We start from the raw sequence: 15,969 nt of genomic DNA, 5'->3' as shown, positions 1-15,969 counted from the left end.
GACTTCCCAATATGATCCCTCTTGCCTCTGATACTTTAATTCTTGCATTTCCACAGTCTACTACCATCTAGACTGCCTAACCAATAACTATGCTGAACCTCACAACAGAATACTTTCCGTTTGATTGTTTGTTGGTGTATATTTTATCTTGGGAATTGTCCCTTTTCATTTCCACATTTAAGCTGAGTTGATAAGTACTGAAGTAATTCTTTAGAGGTAAACAAAAAAAAAAAGCGATTGAGATTTCAGAAAGGAAAAAGAACTAATGGTTTTGAATAAGCATCTAAAAAATTAAAATGAATTGTTCTAACTTAGAATCTTAGAATCATTTAGGTTGGAACAGACCCTAAGAACTGGTACAATTTTATCAGAATTCTTGCCATTTCCTTCACAAAAAATAAAATTTAGTCTAAATGGAAATGGAAATTAATTTTTCATTGATGTAGGTAAATACTGTTAGAATTTACTATGTGTTGTGATTTTTTTTTTCCTTTTATTCAGGATACACTTATATTATTTCATTGTACCTTAGAATCCTCGTGGACACAAAGGTGTTCTAGACACAAGATTCTGATTCTGGGCTTTATCACAACAGCCAAATCTAACAGGGCATATTGTGCTAGTTAGTTAAGCTAGGCTTTGGTTTTAATGTGGGGCTAAATGTGAAACAGTGATGTCTGTACAAGATACATATTAACTGGCTACTAAAACATCTCCTGAAGCTAAAACATCTCTTCCTGCTGCTCTTTGATCTGATGATGATGATCCATGTGCCTGTTCTTCATCAGTGAGATGTAGCTGATTTTCTGAGGTGCTGAAGAACATGTAATCCGTTGCATTTTGCTTGATCTAACTATCAGTACATCCCAGGGACAGTAATCATTGATGGTTCCATGCTGCTGTCCTCAGCCTGACTCCGGTGACTTGTGTTACTAATGCTCCACTGTCCATACTGTAGGTTGTGTTCACCTGAGTCTCTGCCACGGTCCAGTTTGTCACTGTCAGAGGAATGGGATAATCTCTGAAAAATGGCAACTCAGTTTTTGTTAAGCATTAAGGGCTGGAAAATCAGCATTTGACACTGTGATCAGTGAGGTTCATGAGGCCCTTAATGCCATGTTGCCTCCTCAGCTGTCAGCAATGAAAATATTCCTATAATTGTTCTAGGAATGAAATAGATGAAGTTTCTAAGGTATCAGGCAGATATATACTTACCATTTCAAGCAAATAAGTTTAGGAGAGAATACTTTTCCTATTTCATAGACCTTTAGAGGCAAGCTTGTAGAATCCTGAAACATATTCATTAGTGTGTGTAGTAGGAACATTAAGATGAGACAAGATACAAAGATGTCGCATGGACCTGTTCATTGCTGTTAACCATGATAGAGTTGTAACGGAGTGTTCATTATTCCAAATACTGGGAATACCAAAAGAAGAATGGAGTCCCAGAGTTATTACTGTTATTCTGAGTCAGAATGGGCTTGTAGAAAATAAAACAATCTCACTCACAGTTATGTTACCTGCCAGGTGAGGATTCCTCTTCAGCTGGTTCGCAGGTCTATCAAAATGAGCAATTGATTGTATTTTTGGACTGTTGCTTTCTGTAGAAGTGCATGTGCTGGTAGTTTTTTAAATGGTGGATATATAGCTGCTTTTAATTAGTGCCAGTCCAAACAAATATAGTGAGTGCCTCAAATATTGCATAACAAATGAGTATGTGAAGGAAAATACACATATTCAAACTATATTCCAGTTCATTGTCTTGCTTCTTGAGGCACAGTTTCTTAAATTTCCCTATAAAATTCTTTGTCACTCATTTTTAATAGGATCACAGCAGAAGGCTCAGAAATCAGCTCTTTTTGCTCTACTGTTGTTTCTTTCTCTTTTTTTTCCCCATTTCCTTGTTTCTTATTTCAAGTATTTTTATGACTACATGGAGCACATCTCATTAATCTGTTATCAGATTCCCTCTGCTGGTCTGTCATTTTGTCTACAATTTCAGAATCCTGACATCAAGTGCTATGCTTGACAGGTCAAATATTTGTTCCAGAAATAAAACTTGTTTTTTTGTGTTTTTCTTGCATATGCAGACACTTTTACAATTAAATAGTAAAGAACTTTTTGTTGTTGTTTTACTCAAAAGAATGACATTCCTTTTTTTTTAGCGTATACTATGTGTACATGCTGAGAGTATTACAGGAGAAGGTATAGTTGAATAATTCTGCCTTTTAACCATTCAAATCTTCTTCGCAGCCACAGTAACTTTACAAGATGTAATATTTCAGATACTACAATGGAAGAAAGACATTTTATTTCATGCATTTGGGCTGAACCCATCTGTTTTTGCTAAAAAAATTTGTATGTCTTTTGACAGTTAAACTGATAAACAACCAAATAAGAATTGCATATAGCAGTGGTAGCAGTGTGAAGTCTGTCATGTCAAGAAATCTCAGAGACCACCTGGAATAACTACTGAATGAAAAAAAAAAAATCTGTTTTATTACTCCTGAGTACCCTTCCTTTAATCGCTTTATCTTTCTTGTACACTGATGTCTAGCCTCCTTATCTCATATTCTTCCTGGAGCTTCTTAGAAACACTTTGGTTTGTTCAATGTTCTTCTTTGTTAAAGTCATGGGTTTTGCTCATGTCAGGCACAACCTGCTGCAATATTATTGCTCCAAGATTACGATGAGCCTGTACAAACTTCTTGATAGGATTAGTAGAGGCCACTGCTGCTTCAGATAATGAAGATAGTCTAGACTAGTGAAACTGCAAGTAGTATGGAGGTGTGAGTGCTAATTAGAGAGATGTCAAGGTAACCCATTTATCGTCTGAAAGTAGAGCACAGGAACGGTCAAAGAGCGGACATGGAAATGTGTTCGGTATGTTTGTTGAAAGATGGGAGGGAACCGTGATAACCGAATTTATTTCAGCTACCTTGGCTGTAGGTGTTCACTTCAACAAACATTTGCAAGGTGAAGACAACTTTAAAAGTCCTTGGACCCTTCAACAGTGCTTACTTCTCTGTTGTTGGATTATAACGTGTGTAGATGTTCACATGTGTGCCAAAGTAATGCAGAAGAGGAAGTTCTGCAGGCAGGATCTTTGTAGTGAAATCATGGCCATTGCTGAAACAGCTGCTGAATGTCAGGTCCAGTTTGTTCTTTCCATCCGAGCTTCCTAGTAGCCCAGGGGCTGTTGGCTTTCTGAAGATGAGTGCAGAATGCAGGAAAACCTCCTGCATTTGCTTTTCTTACAGATTGCTGACGCTAGAATAGCCAGAGCTGTAGAAAAGCGAAGCCTGGGTGGGTGCACACTTGTTGCTGAGCTGAGCAGAGGATATAAGGCAGCGTTTTCTCTTTGATGTTGGCTGCATTTGAGTTTCCTGGGTGGCTAGGCTTCTCTCAGGATGATGTTTCTGTTAGAAATAGCTAATCTGGGAGACATCAAATAGTTCCCAAATTAGCTTAGTTTAAAGGAATTCAATATTGAAAGTGAAGCCAGATACCAGTGAGATACTAGTGAGAGCAGTGGGTCAGTAAATGTATGTGGGGTAAGTAAGCAAAGGATCCACTTCAGAGTACTAAAAAAATCCGTTTGCCTTATACTGATTTGGCTTTAGAAACATATCTTCTCAAAGTGTCACTGAAATAAGATTTCCCCACTGTTCTTACACACAAATAGGGATGTATTCACTTGTTACTGGCAGGTAAGGAATACAGCTAGGGTGGCTGAGATCCTTCATTCAGACACAGTAGATATGGGTCTGAGAATGTCAATCACAGGACACGACGCATGGAGGTGTGATGAAATATAAGTCCAGTTTTGAGCTAGTGCATGGATGTGTGTACCTCTCTTGGTTAAAAGAATGCCCTGAAAACAGGTCCAACCTCTCAGGATGTTTTCCCACCTTGTGATGCACAGCGATAGGGACCTTACCTTCAGCCTTCTCTTTTCCTAACATACTTGAATATTATTCCAGCATCTAATTTTAAAATGCCAGGTGGTTACTTTCTGCTTTTTAGCCCCTCTCTTGTAATGTGATGAGTTGCCTGTAGTCACAAGACCAGTGGCAATCTTGGCAAACCTGCTGTGTTTATCCCATTCCCAGTTGGCTGCTGGGCAGACAGAAGTGCTTGGAGCTGCTGTGGCCGGGCAGTGTCCCACAGCTGCCCTCTCTGCCTGTCTCCCACCGAGTGCTCACAGAAAGCAGGTGCCCATTGCACATGCAGAGTGCAGGTGGTTTATTCATGCACCAAGCCGAAGATCTCTTCAGAAACCTAATTAGCTGCAGATCTACCTATTACCTGTATTCTGCATGGAGGTGAGTGGTTTGCTGCAGCTGGAAGGTGCTCTATACATCCAGCAGTTCCAAGAACTTGGAACGTTTACTCCATTATACTCTCTCTCCTGTATATCTCCTTCAACAGATACTTTCAGCTTTCCAAATAGTTAAATATTCAGGGTCTTTAACACATTCTAGTATTGCAAAATCTGCTTGCTGGGCAGGTAGCATTTAATTCAAACTTACTGCGACAGTTGGAAGATGATCCTCTTACCTTAATTATTTTGCAGATGCTTCAGGATATCTTTTGGTATAACACCAGGGATTTGACTTTGCTATTGAAGTTGAACAGAAAGGAAACACAAAGAGGCTGCACATCACTGTTTGCACTTAGTAAAGCGTCAGCATGCTGCCATTTATGCAAAATATTCTTTTCATTCTGAATGTTTTTCATGATTTTTCATATTTTCAGCATTACAACTTCCACAAGTAGTTGAGAAAGGTTTGTTTTCATAGTACTCAAAGATCCTGTATGATATTATAATTTCATATAATTTTGACTACTATTGTGCTTTTTTCCCCTCACTAGAGGATTGTCAAATGGATGTAGTTGATGATACTTCACAAGCTGACTGAATAAAAAAGAAGCTAATTCTTTCAGCACTGACAATATTTGCATTATCTATTTTATATAGAAATAAACTTGCTTGCAATCTTGCCTAGAACTCTGATTTATAATCTGGGACACAGCAATTAAAGAAGAAAATTAATCCAAATACAGATTAGAAGAATCCAGTATAGATACACGTTTGTGCAATCAAAAGGAGGGATTTTTCTTCTTCAGCATTTGGTTCACATGTTTGAGGAAGGAAATAATATCTTTAAAATGTTCCCTAAGGGCAGTAATATTGAGGTTTTTACTATGACTCTTTCTGCTGAAATGCTCAGACCAAGAAATTCATGGAGTGCCTTAGTCCTTGCTCACATTGACATGTCTATGACATAAGCACATCAGCTGAATGCATTATCCACAGACAAAAAACACTTCTCAGTGCTCAAGAATCAGTTATTTTTTTATAGTTTCAGTACCTGCTGCCACACTCAAGAAATGAAAGAGAAAAAATTAAACACATGGTAGGTATGCCCAAGAACACCTTCAGGTACTGCTTTCAAGACATGTTCTGTCTTTAAATTAAATTTTGAAGAGGTGCTAGAAACACTATCCTTCTCCTATATGATGTTACAAGAGATTTTTCTGGAAAAATATCTGATCACATTCAAGGTAAGAAGTTAGAGGTTGTTTGCTGAACATTCTGTTATCAAAATCTCTGTTGAATAAACTCCTGTACTGCATTCAGCAGAGTAGAATTTCTAGGTATAGCAGGGATTTGTGAAATAATCACAGTGCTCTTCAATTATATTCTGCCTTCTTTCTCAGTAGGTGAATGGCACATTCATAGGCTATTTCTGCATGTTCTCAGTTTCGTAAGGTTGAGACTTGCAGAAAATTAAATACTAGTAACAGATTATAGCAGACTTCAGTCTCCATCCTCAGAATGAAGTGAGATGCAGCACACAACTTAGATACACTTTTGTATATTAGATGTTTATTAATACTCTCTGGATTAATCTACTGGTTTGGGGATTTTTTTTTGAATAACATCAGAGTTTTAAGCCTAGATTTGTAAACACAGCTGCTAATGAGTGTGTATTTAAAAATATTATTCTTTTGCAGTTGTGGTGTTAGGATCCAGCTGTATTGCTTTTGGACCTTTGTCTTCATTTGGAAGAATCGCTTTATTGCAATGAGATTGGACCAGGTTTTTTACCTCATGCAAACTACTATCCCCTTGACTTTTTCACAGTATCACAGTATGTTTGGGATTGGAAGGGACCTCAAAGATCATCTAGTCCAATCCCCCTGCTGGAGCAGGAACGCCTAGGGGAGGTCACACAGGAACGTGTCCAGGCGGGCTTTGAATGTCTCCAGGGAAGGAGACTCCACAACCTCCCTGGGCAGCCTGTTCCAGTGCTCTGTTACCCTCACTGAGAAGAAGTTCTTTCTCAAATTTAAGTGGAACCTCTTGTGTTCCAGCTTGATCCCATTGCCCCTTGTCCTATCATTGTTTGCCACTGAGAAGAGCCTGGCTCCATCCTCGTGGCACTCACCCTTTATATATTTATAAACATTAATAAGGTCACCCCTCAGTCTCCTCTTCTCCAAACTAAAGAGCCCCAGCTCCCTCAGCCTTTCCTCATAAGGGAGATGCTCCACTCCCTTAATCATCTTTGTTGCCCTACGCTGGACCCTCTCCAGCAGTTCCCTGTCCTTCTTGAACTGAGGGGCCCAGAACTGGACACAATATTCCAGATGGGGTCTCACCAGGGCGGAGTAGAGGGGAAGGAGGACCTCTCTCGATCTACTGACCACCCCCCTTGTAATACACCCAAACCACATAAAATGCTATACATAGCATTTTATGTGGTTTGCATAATTTCACAGCCCTTGTTCTATGAAAACCTCTGCCATAATCAAATTTGGCGTCACAAGTGTAGCAGGATTATACTAAAAATCTATACTGCCTCCAATTTGTAATAATAGTGTTGAGCTTCACACTGTCATGAGAACAATAACAAAATGAGCATTGACACAATCACTTTTGTGGATAATTCCCTTTTCCTGATGTGCCATTCTTTCTGTAGTCCATGGTGCAGTAGGCTTGCAGCTCAGAGAGCACCTGACCGTCAGTTTTTGGTTCTCTTTGTCTCTATGTTGAACCTCTGCAGTTGATTTGCAGAGAAGCTGGATCACAGAATGAATAGACAAATATATAATTGCATTTTAATAGCTTGTTTCCTAAAGGTTCATTCATACTTGATTAAATACAGGGTCATAAAAATATAAAGGTAAATTTTTGCAGTCCAGTCGGCGTGTAAATGAAGACTTTCTGGTTGGAGCTCTTTAATGACAGTCTAGGCAATTTGTCCTTTTTCTGACATAATTGGCTTGGCTTTGGATAATTACAGATGTAATAAACTGATCAGGAAACCTTCATATTTTTTAGCAGTATAATATCTTCTCCAGTAAAGTGACCTATAGATTCTGCTTTGCAAATGTGGCTTTAAGTTAGCAGTTGTATTGAGTGGTGCTATTGAAGTCAAACCTGTAAAATAGAGAAGCACAGGAAGACTTTATCAAAGTAATCTGTAATATTTAAGCAGAATGAAATTAGCTGGGTAAGAAAGAGATCAAAGCTTTAAGTGAGGTTCTGAGGGTAAAGAAAAGACTGCAGTGGTGAATAGCGATTACTTGTAGTTAATTTAAACTTACTGAATGATTTTAAGGATCAAAGTTGGGTCTTTTGAGGAGTAAGATTGATCCGATTTCTTCTACTTACATTTTTCCAACATAAATTAATCTTCATATAATTTACTAGCTTCTTACTTTTGTAGAAGCAGGAGCACTGTGACCACCATCTGCTGAAACTCTTGAGCTGTTGCTCGTTGCAAACACCAGGAGTTTCAGGGTCTCTGTCTCAGGTTGTGGAGCCCTGTGGGCTGCCCAGGCCCTGCCCTCAGCAGAACACAGCGGCACGGGTCGGTGCTCTGCTGGGGACCACAAATGCTTCTTCTCCAAAGTTGGCCTGGGCAATTGTGGGGGTTCACGGTTTGTATGTGCCCTTGTGGGCATCCCTTTGGTACCCAGACGAAGTCAGCAAAAAGATTTCCGTTATGTAGTTTATTCTTCTACAAATAACATTACATTGAATAATTGTATTTTGAGGTACATTTTCACCATGAGCAGTTTCTCAGAATGCAAGCTAAAGAAATAAAGTCAGTCACTGCAGCACTGTTTGTACTTTAGGGTAGCAGAGAGACTCTGCCTGTATTTCAGCTCAGAATATGTAATGAAAAATATTTTTCAGTGTATTTCTTATTTATAGAAGCATAAAGGTACTTGATCTTTTGAGTATGCAGCGTGGCCAAAAATTATAATATTGTGTTCTTAGGTAATTCCATTAAAGTGCTATTTAGCAAACACATGTTGTCAAGTTTTTGTTTATTTTATGTTTGGTTTTTAATGCTTCAAAAAGTGATTGTGGCCATTGTGTTTAGTAGTGATAATAACAGGTTGTAAACAATTTGTCTACTACTAATTGCATAATCTATGTGAAGAAAGCACATTTTAGAGACTGAATGATGAATACAGTTTCTTGTTTGAAACTTAGTAGCTAATAACACGCCTGCAATACTAGTATGTTATTTCACAGTTAGTTATGGCTGCCTGTACTCCATTCAGTTACTACAGTTCAGTGGTAAATCTCTAATGAAACATGAATGCAATATTTGGCAAATAAAGCATTTTAACGTGATGGCAATATTCCTTTAAGGTAACCTTTCAGGTTCTATTTTCGTACCTAACTTTGTTATGAAGCTATCCCATCTGATCATGTTGTCCAGTGACTTCATTATCTTTTCTGCAAGTGTCAAAAGCCACCCAAAATGTTTCTTTTTTTAATTTTATGTTAGTGTTCGTCAGCTGTGGTAATACTAATATATAATAATAGTCTATAGCTGAATGTGATTTTGAATCAACTGTATTACAAATTGTCCTGTTCTAAGTAATAAAATTAATAACTGTGCAGCAAAACAATAAAGATTGAGTATTACATGGGAATAAAAAGTCTCTCAAAAATTATGTTTCAAGGGGTGTTTAACAGTAATTTTGCTTGCCTTAAAAATTTTTTCTGATAATTAAACATTTATGTTACAATTCTATAACAAAACCAAACAATCATTTAGAATAATGTTCACCCCAGACAGTTGTAGGTTTCCTTGCTGGCAGTCAGGTATCCCTCCACTTAGCAGGTATGTTACATTCCTTTATATACTTGTATGAATATGGAATCTAAAAAGAGCCCTTAAAGTAGGAATATATTTGGTTTAAGATTATCATCATTTTGTATACCTGATGGATTGTTTTTAGGCTCAGACTCTCGTGACGAGATGCCACGTGGCTGATGACACTGAAGTTCTGGTGAAAGGAGGGACTCTCCTCTCTGAACCTGACTGCACACTGCAGCTGGGTGCAGTGATCTCTAGGGATCAGGGTGGTTTCATTTGTGATCAAAAAGGGAATACGAAACACGCCAAATCACAGAATCATAGAGTGTCCTGAGTTGGAAGGGACCCACGAGGATCATCGAGTGCAACTCCTGTCCCTGCAGAGGACAATCCCAAGATTCACACCATGTGTCTAAGGGTGTTGTCCAGTCTCTTCTTGAACACTGTCAGGCTCAGGGCCGTGACACCTCCCTGGGGAGCCTGCTCTAGTGCTCCTGCACCCTCTGGGGGAAGAACCTTTTCCTAATGTTCAACTCAAATCTTCCTGGCACTTCTTCCTGCCATTCCCTCAGGTTCTGTCATTGGTCGCCAGAGAGAAGACAAAGCCTCCTTCAGCTCAGGTCACTGAAGCAACTCTCTGCAATTTAACCGGCATGGTTCTGATGCAAGGGAAAGATGGAAGATCACTCCTTCAACAGCAGTTTGCTTCAGACAGCAATGCTCCTGCATGGTCACCCCGTACCTGCTTTGCCCTGGGGACTCTCCTGATGGAGAGAGGACCAGGCCTGGATGTGCCCCACCAGCCTGCACCCTTAGCGCATTTGTATTCCATACTCTGACAAAGTTGTCTGCCCCACAGGGCAATTGCTTCCACTCTTGTGGCCAAACCTTGAGGTAGCATGGAGTGTTAACCTTGTTGATCTCACTAAAATTATCTCCAGTTTGAACCAGGTAAGAATTTGACACTGAGTTTGGAATTTTCATACCTGATAGCCTTCCCGCAGCCTTCCTAGTACCTGCTGCTGTCACCAACATTTACAGACACATTTCATCTTGCTGTTCTGTGACAAGCTGAGGAAAAGAAGAGTTACAGTTTGGCTGATCTTCTGAGAACAAAGATGGGCATATTTGGGATTTTATTTCCTTCAGTTCATATTATAAGCATGATTTATATCCCTCAGTTTTCAAATGACAGTGTATTTAAACAATCTTCCAAATCATGGCACTTCTTTTGATTGCCTCCTGTATACAAAAACATATTTGCCTGGTCTACTGATTAGAAAGGTGTGAGAAAATATATTTTCAGCTTGCCTTTTATTACTGCTTTGATTTCTAAGTATTATAGCTCTTAAACTGTGTTTTTTTATCTTCTAAAGTAATGGCAAAGCTTCAATATAACATGGGTATAAGGATTATGGAAGTTTTAGCTCTGAAATCTTTTTAGTCTAACCTTAATTTTCTTCCTCTTCTAAATCCGAACTGTATTTAAAATTTTATCCTTAATTATGAAAATCACAATTGTTCTGTCTTCAATTCACAAGCTTCTTCCACTTACTAGTAATTATGGCCTGGGGGAATAAAAACTTGCTAGTTTCTTTAAGATTGAAATAGAAAGCTGGGAGTTTGTAAAATATTCGGTTCTTTCTCAATTAATACTTGTCTGCTAGCAGTGGTGTACCATCTGCCATGTGGTCCATGAGGCAGGTAGTCATTGTCATGAAACAAGTCATAACTGTTAAGCTTATGCAACTGAAATTAATCACACATATTCAGTCCTACTGTTTAATAAAAAGAATCCACACTACATATTCCTATGACAGATTAGGACAATGTGGTTATATAGTTAGCCTAAACCCACTGATACCCACTCACATTGTGTTGTGGGAGGTTTAGATTCTGGAAGGGTTACAGAGATTTACATCTCTGAGTTGATGATATTTGATGTCTTTAAAGACGTGACAGTATGCATCCCCACAGAAGACTTTTTGATTAGATTACAATATTCCTTGAAGAGATCTAAATTCCGAGACTACTGTCACTTGAAAGTGATTTATCTCTGTATCTAGTTTCAATGAAAAGACACATGGCATAACATACACTGAACCTTATTTGGAGGTTACCTGAAGGACAATATGAGCAGGTTGATGAAAAATAAAACTTCAGTGGATAGAAACATTTTTCACTATCAGTTTGTTGCAGAATGTGTCTACCTGCAGCTCTTTGATTACCAGATGAGTAAGGGAGAAGAGCTTAAAACCAAAACTTCTGAGAGGGCCAGCAGATCACTAACTCACTGGCCAGTTAGATAAAGAGAACATGCCTGATGGAAGAAAATGACATTTGCATCTCAAAGAAGAAATAAAATAATCATGATCTTTTATTTATTTGGATACTATTTCTTACATCAATTAAAAATAAACATGTTTGGGATGTGAGAACAAGTGGGGGAGGGAGAGGAATGTGTTAAATCTGCTCAGCTCCTTGAAAAACTCAAACTGAAGATGAAGTCTAAAAGCTGATGGGCTGCACTTTCAAATGGGCTTCTCTGACTAAAGAAACCTGAGGAAAACAGAGTCCCTGAGGAGGTTTTGTCAGGAAAGCACCTAAAGCAAGTCAGCTGGGTACAGGAATACAGGGGCCTTGAAGATGTAATCTTGGTTTGATAGGTTAAGTGTGGTTTCTCTGTCATTTCTTCTTCTTTTAGCTATGTGAAAGAATAGTGTCTGTTTTGGATGGTTCATAAAGTACTTCTGTTTGCACTTTACTTTTATGCAAGTTTGTGTTGAAGTATAAGGTTTTTCCGATCAACACCAAGGTATCCACTGAAGGATGCCATCTGTAAATCAGGAGACTGAAGTCTGAATAAATATTCAGCTCTCATTAATGCTTTAGTCTGCGATATTTAAAGAGTAATGGTGTGTAGCGCCCTAGAAATTTCATAGCCCATTTACTGCTGTGGTTTTGAGGTGTGGAAGAAATGTCGTCTAGTGAGCAGTTATAACTAGGATGGGTCCCTGGAAAGTAAAAAGGTACTAACAGCTGCAGTCAGCAAGGTATCATGATGTTCTTCCAAATTTAAGGGTATGGTTGAGTAGGAAATCTAATATCCACGCACACTAAAATATGATATAAAAATCTAGAGACCCAGGGCAAGATTTCCCAAGTGGTTTTTGGCTTGTGAACAGAGTACATGCTAAATAGTGTTCTCTGCACATGCTGGTGTTTGGGAAGATGTGTTCCATGAAAACAAATAAGATTCCTTCAGTTTGAAAATGCCAGAGTATTTACTTGCTAAATAAAATATAAAGAAAGCTGTAAATATGCTTCATTACAACACAGCCTGGTCTTTAGAGGATTTTGAATAGCTGTTGTGCACAGTGGAAGACAAATTAATCTCTCTGAATCTCTCTCAGCTGAAACATTCTAATGTTAACTAACAGTTTCTAGTGATCAAAGTGATTTAGTTAAATTATTTATTTGCATATGCATTTAAAAGTTTTTATTGTTGTAGCTCAAGGGAAGTGACTGGAACGGGGAAGAAAAAGGTTTTAAGATGATTACCTGGGATTTAAAAGCAGCTGACCCTGCCTTGTTCTACTTTCCATGGTAGATCAGGGATCTTTGCCCACCTAAGATCTCCCATTGCCATGTGGTCCTTGCTGTGGTTTCTCACAATTAAAATTGCTGTCATGACTAGTAATCAGGATGATCAATAATAGATATTTTAATCCGTTAAAAATTACGTGGTGCTGTATTCCCTTCTAGTCAAATTGTTTGCTTACAGGGCAAATTTCTCAGTTTTCCAGCAGACTGTATCGCAGTTGTGTGTATTTTATTGTTTCTTTTCTGTTGTTCTCCATATTGGCCTCTTTAAGAGGAAAATTGTCAACTTATAAGTCAGAACCAGAATCTGTTGGGCACATGAGAGAAATCAGTAGAAGATTATAAAACTGTAGTGTGGTTTTATTTTTTTTATTTTTTTTATTCTTCCCCCCTTCAAGTTAATTGGTTCCAATTGCATGTTGCTGCTTTCAGTGAGTAGTCTAGTTGGTGTCTGCTGTGTGGTAGTGTATAGCCCCAGGAAACAAACTGATTAATGAAAGCTAATCAGGGTGCAAATTTGTTTGTATTGGTGTTCGAAGCCTGAAATCAATACTATATAACAAATAAAGCAGCAAAACTATCAAATCTTGTATAGCTCAGCTTCAAAATGAAAAAGGCAGCAATTTTTGGTTTTTAAAAATATCTGTTAGAAAAAATGATGCAGGGAGATAATTGCCACTTCTTGGTATCGTGACTAGCATTCCTGCTTCATTTTTAGTTCAATGCCTTTGAAACTTTTTGAAAAGAAAAACACAACAAAACAAAACCTTCAGAAAAGCATTTAGAAAGGTCAACGCAAATCACTTTTTGTCTTATCACCTTTTCATCTGTGGAGACACTAATTCTCAGAACTCATAGGAGGAATATTCTGTTGTGGCTCTCAAAGATGCAATAAACGTAAACAGAATACCATTCTGCATGTTCTCGGAAGGAGGAAACATCAATCTGTATGCTTTGGCAGCCTTTCCTTTTGTTGTTTTCAGGGCTGCATTTTAAAAGATTGTATTGTCATAACTGTATAATTAAAAAAAAACATATTAAAAATGGTCTGAAATGGTAATTAGGCTATTTGTGATTTTTTTTTAAATCTTGTAGGATAAAAGTTCTTTATTAAAAGGTTTGTGCAACTTCATATGTTGATTTTTTTCAGACATTCTTTACAAAGAGTAGTCCCACAAAGAATTAGCCACCTATGTAATATATATTTTTGTCCAGACTTCAGCATATATGTTCATGTGTAGATATATATATATATATCTGTAGGATTCTATAGCACAAAGCTTGAGAAATTGGTGCCTTTGTATGGTCTTTTTATTTGTTTTGATATTTTTCCAACCAAAAAGCACAATAAACTCAGCATTCGGTAATACAGCAATGTGGTGAAAACAGATAAACTGTTATTTCAGATGGTAAGTTATAAATATCAGTTATGACTGAACAGACAACTTTAGGAAGAAGTATAACTGGTTAATTACACTGCTTCAGATCTGCTTTATGCTCTTATCAAAGATGAACAAGTCCTTCCTTCATTGCTCATGAATGAAAACGTATTAAATTGCTAATTGTTGCAGTTACTTTTAATGTGAGAGTCAGTAAGTAAAGTATTCTAAGATTAGTTTCAGGTCTATCCTGTATTATCGTATTCTGCAGGCAGGACATCATTATATTAAAAATAGACCATTTTATTTGAGTCATTTGCACATTGCTGTGATTTTTAAAACAGATGAGCTTTGACCTAAATCTGCTCCCGTTGGATCTGGCCATTTAAAATGATTCTATGATTTTGTACTTTAATTGCTTTTCATTCTGTTTTGCTGTTTGCCTGCAGCCTAAAGAAAAAGATAATGCATTAAAGTAAATGACACTGATAAAATGTAGAGATTAAATACCTTTGGAAGAATTGCAAAAGTCCCTCTTTGCATATCTGTAAATTATTCTTATTTCTGACCTGCTTGACACCATTTTCCACTTCTGATTACCGACTGCTTTTGTGATGCTGTCAGTGATTTGTACGGGCTTGCTGAAGCCTTTTAAACACCTTCTCAGTGCTACTTACCTCCCAAAGAAGGACTATAGCCAAGGTCCCCTGAACACACAACTTAGTGCATTGGTTCACAAAGTTATTTCTCACAATAAAATTGAATAGGAGAGCTATTGAATTTTTGTCTTCATTAGCTATTTCAGTGGCATTTTCTTCCAGTTTTTATGATGACTTGACTTTGCATCCATACACACTAGGTATGGTTTGATGTGTGTATCAGATTGTACAGATGGATCCATCTTCGGCACAGTGTAAAAAACTGCAGATAAAAAAGACAAAGGAAATAAACCCCACTTTTTAACGCCTCTAGATCTTTAGTTTTACATAGCATTACTTCTTCCCTGTGTGTCATTCAGACTTCAGGTTCTTTCTTCTGTGTAAATAACCCTACTGCTATGCTTTTCTTCTCTACGTTGGATATATTAATTTCGTATCTTAACGTCAGACATACTTACCGTTTTCAATTTTTCAAGCACTCTTCTGGTTGACTATTTTTAGTATTTTAAATTTTCTCATTTTCCTCCTGCCTTCATTGAGTTGGGACAGCATATATGAGACAGATCTTTTTTCTGCTTTTTTGCCAAGTTCTAAAAATGTTGTATTTGAATAGCTGCATAGTGATAACTATAGCAGTTCTCTAATTCAAGCCATCTACAAAAGTGACACCTCGTTGGCAATATGTTAACCTGATCTAGCGGAAGTAAAGGAATGCTTATTTTTTTCAAGAAGCCTCACTTGAAAGAAGAGAAAATCTAGTGCCTGCATATTTAAACTTTGATTTAAATAGCAATTCTGTACCTTGAAGCTTTAAGGGTGGGGTTTTAGAACGTAAATTGGTAAAATAGAAAGGTTGGGGGTTCTGATTCCTTTAACAACCACTTCAAGGAGTATGCAAGCAAGTCCTGAAGAGAGATCCAACTCATCTGATTACCCACTAGTCTAAGAAGATTGAATTACTATGAAGATTTTTGAGACTGCCATCCTATAAATCCGTAATTTTTTTCCCTGGGTCTTGTCTTTTTATGAACATTCATAATTATGCTGTTTGTGAGATAAACAAAATCAAGAACAGAGTTACAGTAAATAGACAATAATGTCTATTAGTAAAAGTGTGTAATTACATATGTAAAAGACCTAAAGGCTACGTTAAATTGTAATTTTTGTAATGTTAAAGTGTGTAGCAGATGATACTGG

At 37.6% G+C, this 15,969-nt stretch overlaps 1 protein-coding gene across 6 annotated transcripts in view; it reads left to right on the top strand.

Annotated features, from left to right (window-relative positions):
* The window catches only part of PCDH11X (protocadherin 11 X-linked), a 463,105-nt gene that overhangs the window by 135,817 nt on the left and 311,319 nt on the right, over positions 1-15,969 (top strand). The window contains exon 5 of one of the 6 annotated variants that reach the window (XM_071813477.1): positions 9,704-13,769. The exons of 3 other annotated variants lie outside the window; for them this stretch is intronic. In XM_071813477.1, the coding sequence (XP_071669578.1) occupies positions 9,704-9,970 (267 nt within the window). In that variant the 3' untranslated portion in view covers positions 9,971-13,769. Of the gene's footprint in view, positions 1-4,576; positions 5,250-9,273; positions 9,676-9,703; positions 13,770-15,969 lie in introns of those variants that run through there. 2 more of the 6 variants (XM_071813478.1, XM_071813479.1) reach the window with 2 other exon arrangements.

The sequence above is a fragment of the Patagioenas fasciata genome, chromosome 11, assembly GCF_037038585.1.
Source record: "Patagioenas fasciata isolate bPatFas1 chromosome 11, bPatFas1.hap1, whole genome shotgun sequence".
Taxonomy (NCBI): domain Eukaryota; kingdom Metazoa; phylum Chordata; class Aves; order Columbiformes; family Columbidae; genus Patagioenas; species Patagioenas fasciata.
This window is presented reverse-complemented; position numbering and strand designations above follow the sequence as displayed.